This window comes from Hyperolius riggenbachi, chromosome 4 (assembly GCF_040937935.1).
Source record: "Hyperolius riggenbachi isolate aHypRig1 chromosome 4, aHypRig1.pri, whole genome shotgun sequence".
Lineage (NCBI taxonomy): Eukaryota > Metazoa > Chordata > Amphibia > Anura > Hyperoliidae > Hyperolius > Hyperolius riggenbachi.
The window spans coordinates 442036605-442059689 of NC_090649.1; the positions used below are offsets into that span (position 1 = coordinate 442036605).

A 23085-nucleotide genomic window follows, 5' to 3' on the forward strand; every position below is an offset into this window, starting at 1 on the left:
CAGTTACTTTGTTATAATCATAAATCACAATTTTCCTCCAACTAATGCCACAAGAATTTCATCTTTGTTCCATGCATCTTCCACAACAACCACATTACACTAATCTCTATCCCACTGCTGCCACCAGGATCAAATGCTGCTACATTGATTGCCAGATATCATCCTACATGTAATTGTGTTCTGTTAACAATGCACACACAGAGCACAGCGGTATTACCTTCACTTCCGCATGCAGCACCGCAAGTTATGTCAGTAGCGTAACTTGCGGTAGTAGAGTCCGTTGCTATGGTAACACACGTTATGATCGATAACTCATAGTCACACTACGCCAGTACTAACTTGCAGTGCTGCTTGGTTGATTCATGAATCAACCCCAAGGTGTGCTGAACAAGTGAGGGTTTATTTTTTTTTTTGCTATTGTATACAGTTTATATTGAGCAGAAAAAAAACAAATCTGTCAAGACAAGACACAGAACATTTATATTGCGCTTTTCTCCTGGCGGACTCAAAGCACCAGAGCTGCAGCCACTAGTGTGCTCAGTAGGCAGTAGCAGCGTTGGGGAGTCTTGCCCAAGGTCTCCTCACATGAATAGTTGCTAGCTTACTGGACAGGAAGAGCCTAGGTTCGAACCCTGGTCTCCTGTGTCAGATGTTGAGCCCTTAACCAGCATACTATCTAGCCACTACAGCTGTGAGAACCTTCTCAGATAAATGCCACAATGTAAACCTGTAACATACAAACCAAGCGTAAAACTACTGGCAGTCTTTATGAGTTTATCCAAGGGTTGGGAGTAGATGTTCGCCATTCTATGAGATAAAAAGCAATAGACTTCTCTTCTGATAAAATTGGGGAGATCGGTTTTGCGAATTAGGAAAATGCAACAGACAAGCCCAGACATGGCTGAGATGGACATGTGAGAACAGGACAATACAACATATAGGCAGTCTCCTCAGGGCCATACAACAGGATGCGGTTGACAGGTGAGTGGTTAGGGAGGGGACTGTGTGGGAGATGCCTACACGCGGCGATCCCTGTATAAGATTTAATCAACGCTTACGTCCAACCGAAGCCTCCCACCTGAATGCTAATTTATGCAATTCCTGCTAGATTTGGTATGGCAGGCAAAGAGTGTATGACCATACACCTGATTGGCCGACTGGCGCCTGCTGACCAGATAAAGGTAGGAAATTGCTTGAACTGGTAGTGAGCAATTGTGTGTGTTGCAGTTAGCATTCAGTTAAGAGGCAATGGGGGTGAAGTCCCTGAAAGTGAGAGATCCAGGGCTTGCCCGCATTTCCCTCTAGGTATCGCATGGTGGTTTAGGGGTCCCCAGCCCCTGGCTGTCATGCAAACTAGTGTTTGCCATACAACATATAGGCAGTCTCCTCAGGGCCATACAACATATAGGCAGTCTCCTCAGGGCCATACAACATATAGGCAGTCTCCTCAGAGCCATACAACATATAGGCAGTATTCTCTGGGCCATACAACATATAGGCAGTATTCTCTGGGCCATACAACATATAGGCAGTATTCTCTGGGCCATACAACATATAGGCAGTCTCTCCAGGACCATACAACATATAGGCAGTCTCTCCAGGACCATACAACATATAGGCAGTCTCTCCAGGACCATACAACATATAGGCAGTCTCTCCAGGACCATACAACATATAGGCAGTCTCTCCAGGACCATACAACATATAGGCAGTCTCTCCAGGACCATACAACATATAGGCAGTCTCTCCAGGACCATACAACATATAGGCAGTCTCTCCAGGACCATACAACATATAGGCAGTCTCTCCAGGACCATACAACATATAGGCAGTCTCTCCAGGACCATACAACATATAGGCAGTCTCTCCAGGACCATACAACATATAGGCAGTCTCTCCAGGACCATACAACATATAGGCAGTCTCTCCAGGACCATACAACATATAGGCAGTCTCTCCAGGACCATACAACATATAGGCAGTCTCTCCAGGACCATACAACATATAGGCAGTCTCTCCAGGACCATACAACATATAGGCAGTCTCTCCAGGACCATACAACATATAGGCAGTCTCTCCAGGACCATACAACATACAGGCAGTCTCTCCAGGACCATACAACATACAGGCAGTCTCTCCAGGACCATACAACATACAGGCAGTCTCTCCAGGACCATACAACACATAGGCAGTCTCCTCAGGGCCATACAACATATAGGCAGCATCATTAGGACCATACAACATATAGTCAGCCTCCTCAGGGCCATACAACATATAGTCAGCCTCCTCAGGGCCTTACAACATATAGGCAGCCTCCTTAGGGCCCTACAACATATAGGCAGCCTCCTCAGGGCCAAACAACATACAGGCAGCCTCCTCAGGGCCAAACAACATACAGGCAGCCTCCTCAGGGCCTTACAACATATGGGCAGTCTCCTCAGAACCATACAGCACCCTCGGCAGACTCCTCAGGACCATACAACATATAGGCACACTCCTCAGGACCATACAACATATAGGCAGACTCCTCAGGACCATACAACATATAGGCAGTCTCCTCAGGGCCATACAATATATAAGCAGTCTCCTCAGGGCCACGCAACATATAAGCAGTCTCCTCAGGGCCATACAACATATACAGTGGTTTGCAAAAGTATTTCGGCCCCCTTGCAGTTTTCCACATTTTGTCATATTACTGCCACAAACATGAATCAATTTTATTGGAATTCCACATGAAAGACCAATACAAAGTGGTGTACACGTGAAAAGTGGAACAAAAATCATACATGATTCCAATTTTTTTTTTTTACAAATAACTGCAAAGTGGGGTGTGCGTACTTATTCAGCCCCCTTTGGTCTGAGTGCAGTCAGTTGCCTATACACATTGCCGGTTGAATGCTAATGACTAAATGGAGTGCACCTGTGTGTAATCTAATGTCAGTTCAAATACAGCTGCTCTGTGACGGCCTCAGGAGGTGGTCTAAGAGAATATTGGGAGCAACAAAACCATGAAGTCCAAAGAACACACCAGACAGGTCAGGGATAAAGTTATTGAGAAATTTAAAGTAGGTTTAGGCTACAAATAGATTTCCAAAGCCTTGAACATCCTATGGAGCACTGTTGAAGCGATCATTCCGAAATGGAAGGAGTATGGCACAACTGTAAACCTTCCAAGACAAGGCCGTCCACCTAAACTCACAGGCCGAACAAGGAGAGCGCTGATCAGAAATGCAGTCAAGAGGCCCATGGTGACTCTGGACGAGCTGCAGATATCTACAGCTCAGGTGGGGAATCTGTCCATAGGACAACTATTAGTTGTGCACTGCACAAAGTTAGCCGTTACAAAAGAGTGTCAAGAAGAAAGCCATTGTTAAAGAGAATCTGTATTGTTAAAATCACACAAAAGTAAACATACCAGTGCGTTAAGGGACATCTCCTATTACCCTCTGTCACAATTTCGCCGCTCCTCGCCGCATTAAAAGTGGTTAAAAACAGTTTTAAAAAGTTTGTTTATAAACAAACAAAATGGCCACCAAAACAGGAAGTAGGTTGATGTACAGTATGTCCACACATAGAAAATACATCCATACACAAGCAGGCTGTATACACCCTTCCTTTTGAATCTCAAGAGATCATTTGTGTGTTTCTTTCCCCCTGCAGCTATCTTCCACTGAAGTGTCAGGCTGTTTCTTCCTGCAGAGTGCAGACAGCTCTGCCTGTATGTAATTCATTAGTATGTGAAAGCCCAGCCAGCTCAGAGGAGGATTTATCCAGCTTGTAAAAGATAAGAGAGAAGAGAGAAGCTGCTCTAATCTAAATAACACACAGCAGTGTGCAGAGAGGGGCCTGGAGGGGGGAGATGCATCACAGAACCACAACACTGAAGAACTTGGCAGCCTTCCAGACACAGGCTGACAAGTCTGACAAGAGAGAGATAAGTTGATTTATTACAGAGATGGTGATAGTAGAACGTGCTGCAGTAAGCCAGAACTCATTAGAATAGCTTTTGGAACTTGTAGGATGATAAAAAACAGGATGCAATTTTTGTTACGGAGTCTCTTTAACAGAAAAGCATAAGAAGTCCCGTTAGCAGTTTGCCACAAGCCATGTGGGGGACACAGCAACCATGTGGAAGAAGATGCTCGGGTCAGATGAAACAAAAATGGAACTTTTTAGCCAAAATGCAAAACGCTACGTGTGGCGGAAAACTAACACTGCACATCACTCTGAACACACCATCCCCACTGTCAAATATGGTGGTGACAACATCCTGCTCTGGGGGTGCTTCTCTTCACCAGGGACAGGGAAGCTGGTCAGAGTTGATGGGAAGATGGATGGAGCCAAATACAGGGCAATCTTGGAAGAAAACCTTTTGGAGTCTGCAAAAGACTTGAGACTGGGGCGGAGGTTCACCTTCCAGCAGAACAACGACCCAAACCATAAAGCCAGGGCAACTATGGAATGGTTTAAAACAAAACATATCCATGTGTTAGAATGGCCCAGTCAAAGTCCAGATCTAAATCCAATCGAGAATCTGTGGCAAGATCTGAAAACTGCTGTTCACAAACGCTGTCCATCTAATCTGACTGAGCTGGAGCGGTTTTGCAAAGAAGAATGGGCAAGGATTTCAGTCTCTAGATGTGCAAAGCTGGTAGAGACATACCCTAAAAGACTGGCAGCTGTAATTGCAGCAAAAGGTGGTTCTACAAAGTATTGACTCAGGGGGCTGAATAATTACGCACACCCCACTTTGCAGTTTTTTTTTTTTTTTTTTATGATTGAAATTTTGAAATCATGTATGATTTGCGTTCCACTTCTCACATGTACATATATATATATATATATATATATATATAGATAGATAGATAGATAGATAGATAGATAGATAGATAGATAGATAGATAGATAGATAGAGAGACACACACACACACCTATGTATTTATAAACGCACACAATATAAATACATTTGGTTTTGCAGATTGCAATGGGACTCACCTGTCTGCGTGACCGCATTGCACACTCTTCGAGGGTCTCTGCGGCCTCCAGCTTTCCCTGACGTCGATACAGGGCACCCAGGTTTCTGAGGGTAGTGTTAACTGTGGGGCTGGATTAACAAATGATAGAAGGTTTTTAATAAGGTTCATTAAAGAAATAAAAACAAAATTGAAAAAAAGAAACAAAACAAAGACAAAAAAAAACAATCCCAAAGTGATATAAAGATCAGAAAAGGAGATATGTTGGGCATTGGTGGATATGGTGGGTACCGGTGGATAGTGCGGGCGCTGGCAGATATGGCGGGTACTAGTAGATGTGTGGGAAGGGGGGGGGGGGGTTGCAGGTGGATAGGTTAGGCACTAGTGGATATGGTGGATATGTTGGGGACTGGTGGATATGGTGGGAACCGGTGGATATGATGAGTACTGTATATTCCTGCGTATAAGACTACTTTTTAACCCTTGAAAACCTTCTGAAAAGTTGGGGGTCGTCTTATACGCCGGGTGTCATTGATGCCGGGTGATACGCCCTATCCTGTTACCACCTCTCAGATCTCCCTGCTGAGGGAGTGCAATCTATTCTTCCATATCGCTCTGATAAACAGGTAGACAAGGAGAGCTGACCAGTCTACTTAAGGAGAGTTGACACCAATGCAACAAGTCAATTGACTATATACTGTTATATACTGGGTAACATATACAGTACAGCACCCGTATCTGTTCATACACAGCACCAGTATACGATTTTTTTATTTTTATTTTTATTTGGTGTGCGTTGGAAGAGGGGTAGTCTTATACGGCGAGTATATCCCAAGCTCTATATTTTAACTGGAAAAGTTGTGGAGTCGTCTTATACACCCAGTCATCTTATACGCCGGAATATACGGTACCTGTGGCTATGTTGGGCACAGGGGGATATAGTGGGTACCAGTGGAAATAGTCAGTACAAGTGGATATGTCGGGCACTGGTGGATATTGTGGGTACTGGTGGATGTGTCAGGCACTGGTAGATATGGTGGTACCCGTGGATAGGTTATGTACTGGTGAATATGCCAGGCACTGGTGGATATGGTGAGTACTGGTGGATAGGTCAGGCACTGGTGAATATGGTAGGTACCGGTGGATATGTCAGGCACTGGTGGATATGGTGAGTACCGCAGAATATGTTGGACACTGGTGGATATGATGGGTACTGGTGGATATGATGGGTACTGGTGGATGTGATGGGTACTGGTGGATATGTCGGGCATTGGTAGATATGGTGGTTACTAGTAGATAGGATAATGGTAAGTTTGAAAAAAAAATGGAGGTCAGAGAGCAATTGAGCACACACACAATTCACCTCACCAGAAATGATTTTTTTCTGTATGCTCAGGTGACATTATGCTCTCCCAGTGGAGGTGAGGTGGAGAGGGCTATGTGGAGGGCAGAGAGAGATCAGTCCAGGAAAGCATGTAATATATACAGTATGTAATACTTACCTGTTGACTCTGCAGGCCTTGTACCAGCCTCCGTACTCAGAATAAGGTGTGCTGTCATTGTTGGGGGTCTGTAACAGCAGAGGTAGGTCAGGGAATGGTGTTCAGTGCACAGGCAGCAATCAATACCGAACGCTGGAGGCACTTACCTTACTCATCTCCTCTCGCTCCTCGGCATGCATCCAGATAGGTTTGTGGTCATCTGCAGGACACACATGTTAGACACACTGGCTAATAGACGTGCAACAAATGTCAGCTCTTGTACCGAACACAGAAACTTACCATCCACTGAGCCAAACTCCTTGACATGAGCCTGCGTCAGGATGTCCTTGTATAGCTGTTCAGCTGCCTTATACTTCCCCTGCTTCAAGTAACACGAAGCCTGAGGAAGAGACACTTATCAGCTCTGCTACTCCCCATGCCAATACCAGTCCCAGTACACTTGTCCTGTCCCCCCACTCCTACCAAACACACTGCATCCCATGTACCCAGTACACCAATCTTGTCCTCCCTCCCCAATCCCAGCAGAGAGCCCCTCCCCCAAACAGTTCTCCCCATGTATTCCAGTCCTTTCCCCCTCTCCCACCACACTTATTACAGGGGGAATAAAATATCACATTGGATATCCGAGCACTCCTTTACGCCCTCTAACATCTCCCATATTTTAAGCCTCACTTCTCAAACCTCTACCAGACACACAAGCCAATGTATATATGCAGGCCTACCAGATTGTTCTTTGTTTTGGCCACATTTGGGTCATCGGGGCCGAGGCGAGCTTGATAAATCTCCAGAGCGCGGCAGTAATAGTATTCCACTTCATCGTACTTTCCCTGGTTCTGACACAGCAGAGCGAGATTGTTCAGCTGCTTCGCCACATCTGGGTGGTCCTTCCCCAGAACCTGGAAATGGAGAAGCAAAGCCCCGCTAGCCAGGATGGACAAAAGGAGAGAGAGAGAGAGAGAGAGAGAGAGAGAGAGAGAGAGAGAGAGAGAGAGAGAGAGAGAGAGAGAGAGAGAGAGAGAGAGAGAGAGAGAGAGAGAGAGAGAGAGAGAGAGAGAGAGATGGAGGGAGAGAAATCGAGGGAGAGTAAAGGACGGAGAGCAATGGACAGAGGTGCTGAGGGAGAGCAACAGAGGCAGAGAAATGGAGGGAGAGGTGCCGCGGTAGAGCAACGGAGGAGGAGAAATGGAGATTAAGAAGCAGGAAGAGAGAAAGGAAGAAGAGGAGGGAAAGCAATGAAGGGAGAGAGAAGCTGAGAGAGACTCAATCATGGATGGGATCTGGTGCGAGGAGTCCTCTGCACCCTGCATAGAGTGGATCTAGTGGGAGGAGTCGCCTGTACCCTGCAGGCAGTGGATTTGGTAGGAAGAGTCCTTCGCATGGCGTGGATCTGATGGGAGGAGTCCCCCGCATGAAGTGGATCTGGTGGGAGGAGTTCTCCGCATGAAGTGGATCTGATGGGAGGAGTCCCCCGCATGAAGTGAATCTGGTGGGAGGAGTTCTCTGCATAAAGTGGATGTGGTGGGATGAGTCCCCCGCATGAAGTGGGTCTGGTGTAACTCAGACATTCGTAAAGAGGCTTATGATATGGCGGTACCAGCGAGGAGAGGTACGTTTCAGTGTTTGGGGTGTAATTGTTTCAGTTAGATTTTGAAGGGCAACTACATTTTGCATCCGCATACCGGGAAAAATATGTTTTTCACCAATCTTTTCTACTGTTACACACCATTTGTTGTTTATGGCCTTAAATGTCCATGCGGTCTCGTCTACATTGGTAAGACAAGTCGCATGGCAAAGACCAGGAGTCAGGAGCATAGACAGGCTATCACAACATTTTCTGCTAGGAAATCTGAGTATGAGACACCTATTTCTAGACAATTTGTGCATGCTGGTCATGCAGTGTCCCAATTGCGGTGGTTTATTATTGAGGCCATTCTCCTCCTAAAGAGAGGTGGTAACAGAGATAAATTGTTTTTCCAACGAGACGCTAGGTGGATTTAGGGGTTTGATTGTGTGTCACCTAGGGGCCTTAATAAGAGCAATAACTACGCTTGTTTTCTCTGATTTATTCTTTCTAGGAGATATTCTACGGATGAATAATTGACAATGACCTCTGTTTCGCTATAGTCCTTGACTGCATTATGTTCTATTGCTTTTTGATGTAGCCTTTTTAAAATTATAAGTATATTTGATGCTTGAAAGCTACACACACACACACACACACACACACACACACACACACGTTTCCTTGGTTGTTTAGTGTCAGGGTAGACATTGGTGTGTAGTTCCCTGAATACATTTGATTAAATTCGTATTTTGCTTGCTAATTATTGTCACTGCTGAGGGTGGGTGTATGTATGTATATGTATATATCCTATTTTGGCTGTGGTAGGTACCCCTGAGGAAGGGCTCCGCCCAAAACATGTCATGTGTCTTGTGACTCCACTACAGCTTGTTGCTGCACAGCTTTTGAGTGCTGTGTCCTTCTTTATACTTCGGGAGGAGTCCCCTGCATGAAGTGGGTCTGGTGGGAAGGAGTCCCCTGCATGAAGTGGGTCTGGTGGGAAGGAGTCCCCTGCATGAAGTGGGTCTGGTGGGAAGGAGTCCCCTGCATGAAGTGGGTCTGGTGGGAAGGAGTCCCCTGCATGAAGTGGGTCTGGTGGGAAGGAGTCCCCTGCATGAAGTGGGTCTGGTGGGAAGGAGTCCCCTGCATGAAGTGGGTCTGGTGGGAAGGAGTCCCCTGCATGAAGTGGGTCTGGTGGGAAGGAGTCCCCTGCATGAAGTGGGTCTGGTGGGAAGGAGTCCCCTGCATGAAGTGGGTCTGGTGGGAAGGAGTCCCCTGCATGAAGTGGGTCTGGTGGGAAGGAGTCCCCTGCATGAAGTGGGTCTGGTGGGAAGGAGTCCCCTGCATGAAGTGGGTCTGGTGGGAAGGAGTCCCCTGCATGAAGTGGGTCTGGTGGGAAGGAGTCCCCTGCATGAAGTGGGTCTGGTGGAAGGAGTCCCCAGCAGGCAACATAATGGGAGGCGTCCCCAGCATGGAGTGGAATAAAGAGTAAATTGGTCTTACCTTCTCTCGTATTTCCAGGGCTCTCTTACATAGTGGCTCTGCTTCCCGATATTTTCCTCGCTTGCCATACAAAACTGCCAGGTTATTAAGAGTTGCTGCAACCTGCAAATTGCATGAAATACCTCTGTGATCAACATACATTTTCTGATGTCTCCAAATCATGGCTCATCTCAGAAACCTAGATTACAAACTTTCATGCCACTGACTAGAAATACCTAGCTTGCTTAGCATTATTGATTATTATTATTATTATTGATTTATATAGCATTTTCCATGACATTCATTCGTTAAGACTTATAATTCGTCCATCAACATACCGCGGGATGGTCCTTGCCCAGAGTCTTCTCTCGAATTGACAAAGCATCATTTAAGAGGTGAGCGGCTTCTTTGTACTTGTTCTGATCACGGTAGACGAGTGCCAGTATGTTCAGCATGGTGGCCACATCAGGATGGTCATGTCCAGAAGTCTTCTCCAGGTCTTCCAGCGCTTGTTTGCAGAGCGGTACGGCAACCTCATATCGACCCTGGGAAGCATACTGGATCACCAGATTATGCAATGTCCGAAGTCTTGCCGGAATCTCATATCCACCTTGCTGGGCGGCCGCAGCTGCTGCGCTGTGCTGGTGGGAAACTGTCAGAGAGATGGAGAAGATGAATGGTCTAAAGTTCATTGTCCACAGCTAAGGGAAACAATGAAGACCCATCAGGTCCTTAGTAGTCAAAGAGATGTAAATAAGTCCACGCCAATTGTATGCAGCTTGGATTTTAGACAAATACCTTGTAATTCTACAAAAACCCTTTAACAAGCAGGATGATGGTAACATGGTCTGTACGACACTATAAATTACTCCTCCATATCTTATAGTACTCACTTCCTTGTCCGGATTCTTCCTCCTCATTCGGGAAAAGTTCCTCTAAGTTGTCTTTAGCAGAGTCTCCTTCTTTCTCCTCCTGTGGAAAAAGGGTGGATTAGTTGAGAGTAGTGTCTACCCACCCTTTACCCTGGAGCTGGCAAACTGACACCTCCAGAAGCTCTGACTGTCTGTGTCTACTTTCTACTAGAAGACTGACCAATCTCTGGTGCCTCCTGGAGCTCTGTTTGTGTCTACAAATAAGTAGTAGCAGTAGGTCTACAAATAAGAAAGATGGTAATAAAGTGACCACCCCTCTGATCATTATGGCACTATAGATAACAAGATGTCAAGAAAATGAGAGTTTTCAGGTCCACAATCACTACAGTGATTGTAAGTAAAAATTACATTTTATAGTAATAGTAATAAAAATAGAATAAATCAAAGCTACAGGAGGCACCAGAGATTGGTCAGCATTCTAGTGGAGTGTCTGTGTCTACACTCCACTAGAATGCTAACCAATCTCTGGTGCTTCCTGGAGCTTTGGCTGCCTGTGTCAACACTCCACTAGAGGGCTGACCAATCTCTGGTGCCTCTTAGCGCGATGCTTGTCTGTGATTACACTCCACTAGAAGACTGATCAATCTCTGATGCCCCTTGGAGCTCCATCTGTCTCTGTTTATGCTCTACTAGAAGACTGACCAATCTCTGTTGCCTACTGGAGCACAGTGTGTCTACACCATATTAGAAGGCTGATCAAGCTCTCTGGTGCCTCCTGGGGCTCCATCTGTCTATGTCTACACTGTACTAAAAGACTGGCCAATCTCTAGTGCCTCCTGTGGCTAAGTCTGTGCCTACACTGTACTAGAAGGCTGTCTGATCGCTGGTGCCTCCCGGGGGTTCTGATTGTCTGTGTATACAATCTACTACAAGGCTAACCGATCTCTGGTGCATCCTCTTTAATAAATTAGATAAAAGTAGGGCGCACATCACTTGACTTGCATATGTAGGAAGGGGGTGGTTTGACTCCAGGCTATAGGTTAGTACATGGAATAAGAACAGCTAATCAGATCTCAGTATTTTTGTATTTGCTCCTCTTACTGTTGGTGAGACGTCCTCATCGTACTTCTTCAGTTGGTTCATGAACTCTAAATGTTTCTTCTCCTCCTCCAGCTGAGCCACATTCTGCTCACTGTGCTGCAGCTTCTGCTGGGTATTGGCCAACTCATCCCGAAGCCATTGGTTCTCTTGGCACAGACGCCTCACCTGCGCCCGTAATTTCTGCTTCTCTGACTCTACGGCTGTGAGGTGATTGGACAACGCCATCATCAGCTGGAAGAGACAGGCAGGTTAGAAGAGAGGAATAGCCTAGCAACATAATGTTGACACATATGATACGTGTAAAACTGCGGACATATCCACCCCATCCATCTGCAGCCTCCCCATCTCCACAAGAAACCGCTTTGCATCCTCCCCATCTCCACTGGCCTCCCCATCTCCACTAGCCTCCCCATCTCCTCATATATCTAGGCGATCCAACATCGGGATCAGAGGCTTGCAAGAGATCACCACCAATGTTTAGGAAACTGCTCTGAATCTGCACCACTTCTGCCACAGGTGGACCCAGCCTCATTTACAGAATTAATCAGGCCCTCGGGTGACCCCACAAACCTGACATCCATTCTTAAAGTCTAACTGTCGAGCATAAAATCAAAAATCAATTCTTCATTTCTATCTGGTAAACAAGTAAGAAGTATGCTAACCAGGCAATATAAAAGTTAAAATCACTATTACTGGTTGATAAATGATCATTCCCCAGTTTACCTGACTCTTATTTGGTACACAAAAAGTAATCAAATTGAAGAAGAAAGCGGGGCACCACTCCTTTTAAAAGTCCCTTTATTCCGGTGGGGGAGACAGCAGGTACATGCAGTGGGGGTATCAAGTGCCTGACAGCTGTTTCGCTGGTTTAAACCAGCTTCTTCAGAGGCAGTATGTACACAAGACACCATAAAAACGCTTCTTAAATATTGTAATGGAGGCCAGAAACACCCTCCCACCTCTCCGAGAAACAAGTACTCTGATTGGGTGCTGGGCGACACAAACCGCCTCCTTACCTCTAAACCTGACAGACACCTGCGCTCAGCCAACCGCTGACATCGCCGCATTCTGTCTAGAGGAAACTACGTCATCGGGGTAAGGTCGCCCAATCAGCTGGGAGTAGGGCGGGGGTTGTGGCTTCCCCCATTACGGCAAGAGAACGAGCAGCGTCAGCCAGCGTGGAGCGCATACCATACGGACTTCCGTATGAGGGGGCGGAAACCTACCTAACTGAGTGTCTGGGACGGCTCTAGCCAATGGCGAGCGGCGAGTCTCCAAGTTTCTTGGATGAGCACGCTCTGCATCTTGGTCCCAGCCCTGGTGTGTCTGCCCTGCTACATTTGGTGCCAGGTACTGTTGTCTTTTTTTGTCTGTACACAAAAAGTAGTTTGCAGGGCGTGCTGGGTTGTCCTGTTTTGCTTCTCTACTTCCCCATCAGACTTAACTAATGCAGCCTGATTGGCTGAACCCTTTTTCCCTCCCACATCGCTGTTCCTCTCTAATTGGCCAATATTTCTCATGCTGAGACGATGTACTTTCTATAGTGAAGGGTGGGCAATGCATACACAATCAGGCAGAGGAGAGGAAGGGAGGAAATTACATCAGGATTGGCTTCAAAATAGCCACACTTAAAATGGGAAAGGCTAAGAAGCAGGGCTGTAGAGTGAAAGTCAAGGGCCTGGTGCACACCAAAAACCGCTAGCAGATCCGCAAAATGCTAGCAGATTTTGAAACGCTTTTTCTTCTTTTTCTGTAGCATTTCAGCTAGCATTTTGCGGTTTTGGGAAGCGTTTTTGGTGTAGTAGATTTCATGTATTGTTACAGTAAAGTGTTACTGAACAGCTACTGTAACAAAAACCGCCTGGCAAACCGCTCTGAAGTGCCGTTTTTCAGAGCGGTTTGCGTTTTTCCTATACTTAACATTGAGGCAGAAACGCATCCGCTATCCAAAATCTGCAGCAGCCCGGGAGTATGCGTTTCTGCAAAACACCTCCCGCTCTGGTGTGCACCAGCCCATTGAAATACATTACCCTAGCGGATCCGCACCCGCAAGCGGATTGCAAACCGCAGCAGAACCGCTCTGGTGTGCACTAGGCCAAGGAGTCGGAGTAATTTTTGGGTGCCTGGAGTCGGGAAAATATGCACTCACTCCGACTCCTAATGAATTTAAACTGTAATTAACCTGTTGGGTGTTCGAAATATGCGCAGCCGCACGGCTGCGCATGGTTTTTTATACCTATTTTTTTTTTTATCATGTAGCTAGCCTAGCGCTAGCTACATGATACCTCCCCTTCCGATTTCCACCCACCCTTCCGATCGCCGCCGGCGCGTTCTGAACGGGATTTCCTTGAGGGCTTTCCTCGTCGCCATGGCGACAAACAGAATTACGTCATCGACGTCGTGACGTCACAGGGAGTCCCGATCCACCCCTCAGCGCTGCCTGGCACTGATTGGCCAGGCTGCGCATGGGGTCTGGGGGGGGCCCTATTACGCGACGGGTAGTGGCGGATCGGCAGCGAGAGGAGAAACACGCAGCTAGTAAAGTGCTAGCTGCGGGTTTAAGAAAAAAAAAAAATGTATTCAAATCGGCCCAGCAGGGCCTGAGCGGTGCCCTCCAGCGTCTCTGGACGAGCCTAGCTCGTCCAGAACGCTAGGGAGGTTACAATAGAAAATATGATAAAATTTTCTATTTCTCAAACAAAAGTCATCATAAATAATTTATATATACAGTAAATGCTCTGCTTAGTCCACAAAAATGAAATAAACCAATCAAAAAATAGTTACTTGTGCTGCTTCAATAAAGCAGTCCCCCGTCGCCGACCGCCCGCTACCAACAGGCGGCAGCAAAGTAGCACCCCCAGGACCGCTTAACGCCGATCGGAGGAGTCACCTGGGGGACTAATTAGCCGGGGATTGCACGCGCATCCGCCGGTATTAGGCTTCGCCCACCCGCGACATCAACCCACCGGCCATTTAGCAGCGCAGGTGGGTTGTTAACCCTGCGATCGCCGCATACAAAGTGTATAATACACTTTGTAATGTATACAAAGTGTATTATACAGGCTGCCTCCTCCCCTGGTGGTCCCAGTGATCGAGGGACCACCAGGGGAGAAGGCAGCTGTGTAAGTACACACACACACACACACACACACACACACACACACACACACACACACACACACACACACACACACACACACACACACACACACACACACACACACACTGATCCTGCCCCCCCCTGATCGCCCACAGCACCCCTCAGACCCCCCCACCCCCGATCACCTCCTCAGACCACTGTTTGCGCCCAATCACCCCCCTAATCACCCATCAATCACCCCCTGCCACTATCTGTCAACACTAGATTTTAGATTAGGTCCTAAACTGCCCCCTGGATGCTCCCGATCACCGACCCCCCCCCCCCACACACACACACACACACACACAAATCAATTTCCGATAACTTCTTCTTTTGAACTCCCCATACTACTAACGGAATACCTTGGGGTGTCTTCTTTCTAAAATGGGGTCACTTGTGGGCTTCCTATACTGCCCTGGCATTTTAGGGGCCCTAAACCATGAGGAGTAGTCTGGAAATCAAATGCCTCAAAATGACCTGTGAAATCCTAAAGGTGCTCATAGGACTTTGGGCCCCTTAGCACACCTAGGCTGCAAAAATTGTCACACGTGGTATCGCCGTACTCAGGAGAAGTAGTATAATGTGTTTTGAGGTGTATTTTTACACATACCCATGCTGGGTGGGAGGACAGCGAGGGACTGATTAGCCTGAAGGGGGTTGGAGGATGCCCCAGGTATGTATAAAACTTTTCTTTTCATCCGTCTCAGGTACCCTTTAATTCGTAGTCATCAAACCAAATTTTAAAGAGTCTGAAGCGAGAATAAATCTCGCTTCAGACCTCATATATACAGTGGAGGAAATAATTATTTGACCCCTCACTGATTTTGTAAGTTTGTCCAATGACAAAGAAATGAAAAGTCTCAGAACAGTATCATTTCAATGGTAGGTTTATTTTAACAGTGGCAGATAGCACATCAAAAGGAAAAATCGAAAAAATAACCTTAAATAAAAGATAGCAACTGATTTGCATTTCATTGAGTGAAATAAGTTTTTGAACCCCTACCAACCATTAAAGGGGACCTGAAGAGAGAGGTATATGGAGGCTGTCATGTTTATTTCCTTTTAATCAATACCAGTTGCCTGGCAGCCCTGCAGGTCTATTTCTCTGCAGTAGTATCTGATTAAAACCAGAAACAAGCATGCAGCTAGTCTTGTCAGATCAGACTTATAAGTCTGAACCACTGAAACACCTGATCTGCTGCATGCTTGTTCAGGGGCTATGGCTAGTAGTATTAGAGGCAGAGGATCAGCAGGGCTGCCAGGCAACTGGTATTGTCTAAAAGGAAATAAACATGATAGCCTTCATATACCTCTCTCTTCAGTTCCCCTTTAAGAGTTCTGGCTCCTACAGAGTGGTTAGACACTTCTACTCAATTAGTCACCCTCATTAAGGACACCTGTCTTAACTAGTCACCTGTATAAAAGACACCTGTCCACAGAATCAATCAATCAAGCAGACTCCAAACTCTCCAACATGGGAAAGACCAAAAAAACTGTCCAAGGATGTCAGAGACAAAATTGTAGACCTGCACAAGGCTGGAATGGGCTACAAAACCATTAGCAAGAAGCTGGGAGAGAAGGTGAGAACTGTTGGTGCGATTGTTTGAAAATGGAAGGAGCACAAAATGACCATCAATCGACCTCGCTCTGGGGCTCCACGCAAGATCTCACCTCGTGGGGTGTCAATGGTTCTGAGAAAGGTGAAAAAGCATCCTAGAACTACACGGGAGGAGTTAGTGAATGACCTCAAATTAGCAGGGACCACAGTCACCAAGAAAACCATTGGAAACACATTACACCGCAATGGATTAAAATCCTGCAGGGATCGCAAGGTCCCCCTGCTCAAGAAGGCACATGTGCAGGCCCGTCTGAAGTTTGCCAAAGAACACCTGAATGATTCTGTGAGTGACTGGGAGAAGGTGCTGTGGTCTGATGAGACCAAAATAGAGCTCTTTGGCATTAACTCAACTCGCTGTGTTTGGAGGAAGAAAAATGCTGCCTATGACCCCCAAAACACCATCCCCACCGTCAAGCATGAGGGTGGAAACATTTTGCTTTGGGGGTGTTTTTCTGCTAAGGGCAAAGGACAACTTAATCGCATTAACGGGAAAATGGACGGAGCCATGTATCGTGAAATCCTGAACGACAACCTCCTTCCCTCTGCCAGGAAACTGAAAATGGGTCGTGGATGGGTGTTCCAGCACGACAATGACCCAAAACATACAGCAAAGGCAACAAAGGAGTGGCTCAAGAAGAAGCACATTAAGGTCATGGAGTGGCCTAGTCAGTCTCCGGACCTTAATCCATTAGAAAACCTATGGCGGGAGCTCAAGCTCAGAGTTGCACAGAGACAGCCTCGAAACCTTAGGGATTTAGAGATGATCTGCAAAGAGGAGTGGACCAACATTCCTCCTAAAATGTGTGCAAACTTGGTCATCAATTACAAGAAACGTTTGACCTCTGTGCTTGCAAACAAGGGTTTTTCCACTAAGTATTAAGTCTTTTATTGTTAGAGGGTTCAAAAACTTATTTCACTCAATGAAATGCAAATCAGTTGCTATCTTTTATTTAAGGTTATTTTTCGATTTTCCTTTTGATGTGCTATCTGCCACTGTTAAAATAAACCTACCATTGAAATGATACTGTTCTGAGACTTTTCATTTCTTTGTCATTGGACAAACTTACAAAATCAGTGAGGGGTCAAATAATTATTTCCTCCTCTGTAGCAGGGGCACATGTGCCCCTGCTAAACCGCCGCTATCCCGCGGCTTAACGAGGGTCCCTGTCCCCCCAAATCCCCTCCGTAATGCGGGGGAGCGCTTCCTGGTTGGGGCCGGGCTAACCGCCGCAGCCCTGCCCCACGCGCGTCTGTCAGCGCGTATTCCGCCTCTCCCCCGCCCCTCTCAGTCTTCCTTCACTGAGAGGGGCCGGGGAGAGGCAGCGGTGCGCGCCTGATAGACGCGAATGGAGGCAGGGCTGCAGCCGTTAGCCCTGCCTCCAGGAGCGACCAAGCCTGCGACCAAGTGTCGCAGTGGGGGGTTTGGGGGTGAAGGGACCCCCGTTTAGCGGGGCGTATGCTGCGGTTTAGCAGGGGCACACGTGCCCCTGCTAACTATGAGCTCTGAAGCGAGATTTAATCTCGCTTCAGAGTCTCTTTAAAGGACTTACGAGGCAAAACGCGGAAAAAAAAATGTAATCACTTGCCTCATCTTTTAAGGCATGGAAGACGCCCTTCCGCGCCGATCCGCCGGGTCTCGGCGGCGGAGTATGTGCATGCGCACTACGCCCGACTGGCTAAAGTACCTGGACCCATAGCAGAAAACCCAGGTGGCTCAGGAGGACAGCGAGGGACTGATTAGCCTGAAGGGGGCTGGAGGAAGCCCCAGGTATGTATAAAACTTTAATTTAATCTGTCTCAGGTTTACTTTGCTACACAGTAGTACTATACTCTACATATGCACTCCCCACAGAGCTGCAGGGAATCCACTGAGAATGTTGTGCACATTAAACATAGAGGTGTTGTCTATCACCCATAAACCTGGTTCAGAGTGTATCTGAAGAATGTGTAATAGAGGAAGAATAGCCTCATTCTCCTGCGGAGTACCTGCACATCACTCTTAAGGTGGCCACTAATGATCCAATTTCTAGCGAAAAATCGTTCGAGCGATCAGAAATTCTGATCGGATTGGTTGTAAATAATCTCCATTGATGGACACAATCGATTATGAACGAGTGAAAAAAATGTCGCCCAAATGAATTTTCGTTGAACGAAAATTTGGATTTTCTTGGTGGTCGTGATAGATAGGAAGCAATGATTGGTTAGTTGATGGTGTAGTGAACGATTTTTCGTCCGATCCGAATTTCTGATCGCTCGAACGATTTTTCGCTAGAAATTGGACCGTTAATGGCCAGCTTTACATGTACCCACAGTTACATTGCCTAGGGCCTGATCCATGTTCAGATTGTCACTATATCAAAGGAAAAGAGAGTGAGTGTACACCTATGTCTCAATGCCCCTTACTCATGCTTAGGTCACGGTGCAACATCCGGATAGAAAACAGTACATCAATGTATTTAAACTAGAGAAAAGGGATCCAGGAGAAACTCGTCACATGAATTCCTTAAAACTTCATAACCTTTCATTTCAATCTTCATTAAAAGGACTCAGCAGCATAAATACATAAATCTTGAGAAGATCCATTCTATGTAAATTGCTGGAGTCCACACCCCCAGACATTCCTTCAGTGCATAAGGAACTCCTTTATATCTTCAATATGGAACGACTAGCTGCTCTTCAGGCCAAGGAAATGAAAACTAAGAACGTCTTCAAAATTTGGAGGAACTTTGTAATCAATTCTCGCCTCAGCAAATAACAGCTCTAATGAGAGACTTTGTACCAACCTCTTGGTATTGTCGTGAAGACATAAGTGGAACTCTGGGTAAACTTAAAGGGATACTGTAGGGGGGTCAGGGGAAAATGAGTTGAACTTACTTGGGGCTTCTAACGGTCCCCCGCAGACATCCTGTGCCCGCGCAGCCACTCACCGATGCTCCGGCCCCGCCTCCGGTTCACTTCTGGAATTTCAGACTTTAAAGTCTGAAAACCACTGCGCCTGCGTTGCAGTGTCCTTGATCCCGCTGATGTCATCAAGAGCGCACAGCGCAGGCCCAGTATGGTCTGTATCTGTGCAGTACACTCCTGGTGACATCAGCAGGAGCGAAGACACAGGCGTGCAGGCGCAGTGGTTTTCTGACTTTAAAGTCAGAAATTACAGAAGTGAACTGGAGGCGGGGCCGGAGCATCAGTGAGTGGCTGCGCCAACACAGGATGTCTGCGGGGGACCATTAGAAGCCCCGGGTAAGTTCAGCTCATTTTCCCCCGACCCCCCTTCAGTATCCCTTTAAGGTGGCGGGACGCACTTGATGACCAATACAGTGGATGAACCTATACTTATAGAGTATTCAAATAGCCTAGTGACACAGTGTGACCAAGGGTGGGGGCGGGTAGGGGGGAGGGAGGGTACTAGTGGACGTACACATGGAACCTTGTGATATAACAAATATTATGGTTATTACTCCTGTTTGAGGTTGAGTGTTATGTCTAAAACCCAAATAAAAATTGTTTAAACAAAAAAACAAAACATAAATCTTGTATACTTAACAACAAAAGGAGACAGCATGTCAGGTGGTGCGGAGGAAAGTTGACGATTGTCTCGCCCTGCAATAAGGGCTTTCTTAATATCGTTTAACCCCCTGCCTCATGGAATGCCCTAATATACTGGATGCGCCGCCCCCTACCCAGGCAATCAACCTATGAGCGCAAAGCACCTGCTGAACTCTCACCTGTATTGAACAGGAGATAGGAAAAATCAAGGCAGCTATTATAGCAAAATCAAGCGAGTCACACCTGGAAGAATGCCTGCAATGGTATGAGCAACAGCTGATTAATATTCAGAAGCAAGTGAAAAAGAATGAGAAATTCCTAAGGGATAAAAAGGACTACGAACTCAAACAAGCCTTTGACTGGCATAATGGAGAAGAAGGGGATTTTAGGCCGAGATGGGGTAGAGTATTTAACCCTTGAGGTTCTCCACGTAATCCCCTAAAAGGGTGAATCGAAAAGACCTAGAAAGCCTAAAAAGAATCCCAAGAAACCAGTAAATTAATAAGGGGATAGTTCTCCACAGTCAGCAGGGCTGAGTAGCTCTAACTCGAGTCCAGAGGGTAAAACCTCTTCAGATGAAGAATCCCCTTTGGCAGAGGAAGACGTACCAGGCGCAGCAGGATGCATAAAAGGCCCAAAAAGTGCTCCAAGTAGCAAGAGTATCCTCAAAAAGAATCAGGTGTCTTGGGAGCAGAAGGAGTTGAGACAATCCCAGAGGCGGAAGAACGACAAGGTTTAGACATTAATTTATCAAATTTACAGCTGGACGAGTCATGCATCTCTCTCCTAAGAAAGGGTCTTAACTTCTGTCCAAGCAGTGACTTTGATGAGGTAGACTTTGAAATCGAGCTGTTCAAAAATATCCAAAAAATTGCATGCTATCGTCATTTTGAATCACAGAAGAAACTATGTTATAAAGATCCAAAACCACCAGAAAGAATAGTGATTCCAACTATCCTCAGTGATGATTTCACAGCAGAACAATTATGGATCCGGGATGTTTGTGAAGTAAATGACAGTATTGGGGAAGTGTTTTCAAACAGGGGCTTAAAGGTTCCTTCGTATATTGGGCCAGGGTCAAGATTTAATCCTCAGGTTGTCCCGGGGTCAGTACTGGAGGTGTTCTACAATAAAGTTAGACAAGAAGTAAAAGCACTAGTGTATTCAAAAGCTGTATCTAATCTTACAGAAGGAGAGAAAAGAGCGTTAAAATGGTTAATGGAACAAAAGGACGTACTAATTAAACCATCCGACAAGGGGGTTCTGACGGCGCTGAAGTTACTCACTGCTGCGCCAAAGTCTCCTGCGCTGCAATGAAAGTGCTCGGGAAACTGAGATCAGATCCCACTGAAGGATATATGAGGAAGTTAAGAATGTTACTTAAAGAAGCTGTGGACAAAGGAGTAATGCGTCGTATATCGGCCAATAAACTTGTTCCAATCAATCCAAGAAAAACTTCAGTTGTCTTTTAAAATTCCTAAGCGTTGGCAGTTAAGAGATGCATTTCATGTTACATACTTTTAATCAACAAGTTTGTCATATGCAAATTAGAGGAGTCAGAGTCGAGGAGTTGGTGGAATCCTAACCGGAGAAGTCGAGTCGGTGAATTTTTGTATCGACGCCACAGCCCTGCTAAGAAGGATTTCGTCTTTTTAAGTAGAAAAGTCACTAAAATCAAAACGTGGACAGTGCAATACATATGTTACAGTGGGATGCGAAAGTTTGGGCAACCTTGTTAATTGTCATGATTTTCCCATATAAATCGTTGGTTGTTACGATAAAGAAAATGTAAATTAAATATATCATATAGGAGACACACACAGTGATATTTGAGAAGTGTAATGAAGTTTATTGGATTTACAGAAAGTGCACAATAATTGTTTAAATAAATTAGGCAGGTGCATAAATTTGGGCACTGTTGTCATTTTATTGATTCCAGAACTAATCAATGGAACTCAAATTAGCTTGGTAAGCTCAGTGACCCCTGACCTACATACACAGGTGAATCCAATTATGAGAAAGTATTTAAGGGGGTCAATTGTAAGTTTCCCTCCTCTTAATTTTCTCTGAAGAGTAGCAACATGGGGGTCTCAAAACAACTCTCAAATGACCTGAAGACAAAGATTGTTCATGATCATGGTTTAGGGGAAGGATACAGAAAGCGGTCTCAGACATTTCAGCTATCCGTTTCCACAGTTAGGCACATATTGAGGAAATGGAAGACCACAGGCTCAGTTCAAGTAAGGCTCGAAGTGGCAGACCGAGAAAAATCTTGGATAGACAGAAGCGACGAATGGTGAGAACAGTCAGAGTCAACCCACAGACCAGCACCGAAGACCTACAACATCATCTTGCTGCAGATGGAGTCACTGTGCATCATTCAACCATTGGGCGCTCTTTACACAGGGAGATGCCGTATGGAGAGGAAGCCTTTTCTCCGTCCACAGCACAAACAGAGCCGATTGAGGTATGCTAAAGCACATTTGGACAAGCTAGCTTCATTTTGCAATAAAGTGCTGTGGACTGATTAAACTAAAATTGAGTTATTTGGGCATAACAAGTGGAGTTATGCATGGAGGAAAAACAACACAGCATTCCAAGAAAAACACCTGCTACCTACAGTAAAATATGGTGGTGGTTCCAGCAAGCTGTGGGGCTGTGTGCCCAGTGCAGGGACTGGGAATCTTGTCAAAGTTGAGGGATGCATGTATTCCACTCAGTATCAGCAGATTCTGGAGACCAATGTCCAGGAATCAGTGACAAAGCTGTGCCAGGGCTGGATCTTTTAACAAGATAACGACCCTAAACACTGCTCAAAATCCACTAAGGCATTCATGCAGAGGAACAAGTACAACGTTCTGGAATGGCCATCTCAGTCCGCAGACCTGAATATAATTGAAAATCTGTGGTGTGAATTAAAGCGAGCTGTCCTTGCTCGGAAGCAGTCAAACCTGAATGAACGGAGATGTTTTGTAAAGAGGAATTGTCCAAAATACCTTCAACCAGAATCCAGACTCTCATTGGAACCTACAGGAAGCGTTTAGAGGCTGTAATTTCTGCAAAAGGAGCCCAGATTTATGCACCTGCCTAATTTTGTTTCAACAATTATTGCACACTTTCTGTAAATCCAATAAACTTCATTTCACTTCTCAAATATCACTGTGTGTGTATCCTATATGATATATTTACCTGACATTTTTTATCCTAACAACCAACGATTTATACAGTAAAATCATGACTGTTAACAAGGTTGCCCAAACGTTCGCATCCCACTGTATGTACGTAGAGCAA

At 45.9% G+C, this 23085-nt stretch overlaps 1 protein-coding gene across 3 annotated transcripts in view; it reads right to left on the reverse strand.

The window, feature by feature from the left end:
* The window catches only part of KLC4 (kinesin light chain 4), a 66599-nt gene that overhangs the window by 25511 nt on the left and 18003 nt on the right, over nucleotides 1-23085 (reverse strand). For all 3 annotated transcript variants that reach the window (XM_068232596.1, XM_068232598.1, XM_068232597.1), the window contains exons 3-11: nucleotides 11492-11722; nucleotides 10412-10490; nucleotides 9857-10170; nucleotides 9540-9641; nucleotides 7198-7371; nucleotides 6755-6854; nucleotides 6622-6674; nucleotides 6476-6543; nucleotides 4996-5104 (exon numbers count right to left, since the gene is read on the reverse strand). In XM_068232596.1, the coding sequence (XP_068088697.1) occupies nucleotides 4996-5104; nucleotides 6476-6543; nucleotides 6622-6674; nucleotides 6755-6854; nucleotides 7198-7371; nucleotides 9540-9641; nucleotides 9857-10170; nucleotides 10412-10490; nucleotides 11492-11722 (1230 nt within the window). The remainder of the gene's footprint in view (nucleotides 1-4995; nucleotides 5105-6475; nucleotides 6544-6621; nucleotides 6675-6754; nucleotides 6855-7197; nucleotides 7372-9539; nucleotides 9642-9856; nucleotides 10171-10411; nucleotides 10491-11491; nucleotides 11723-23085) is intronic.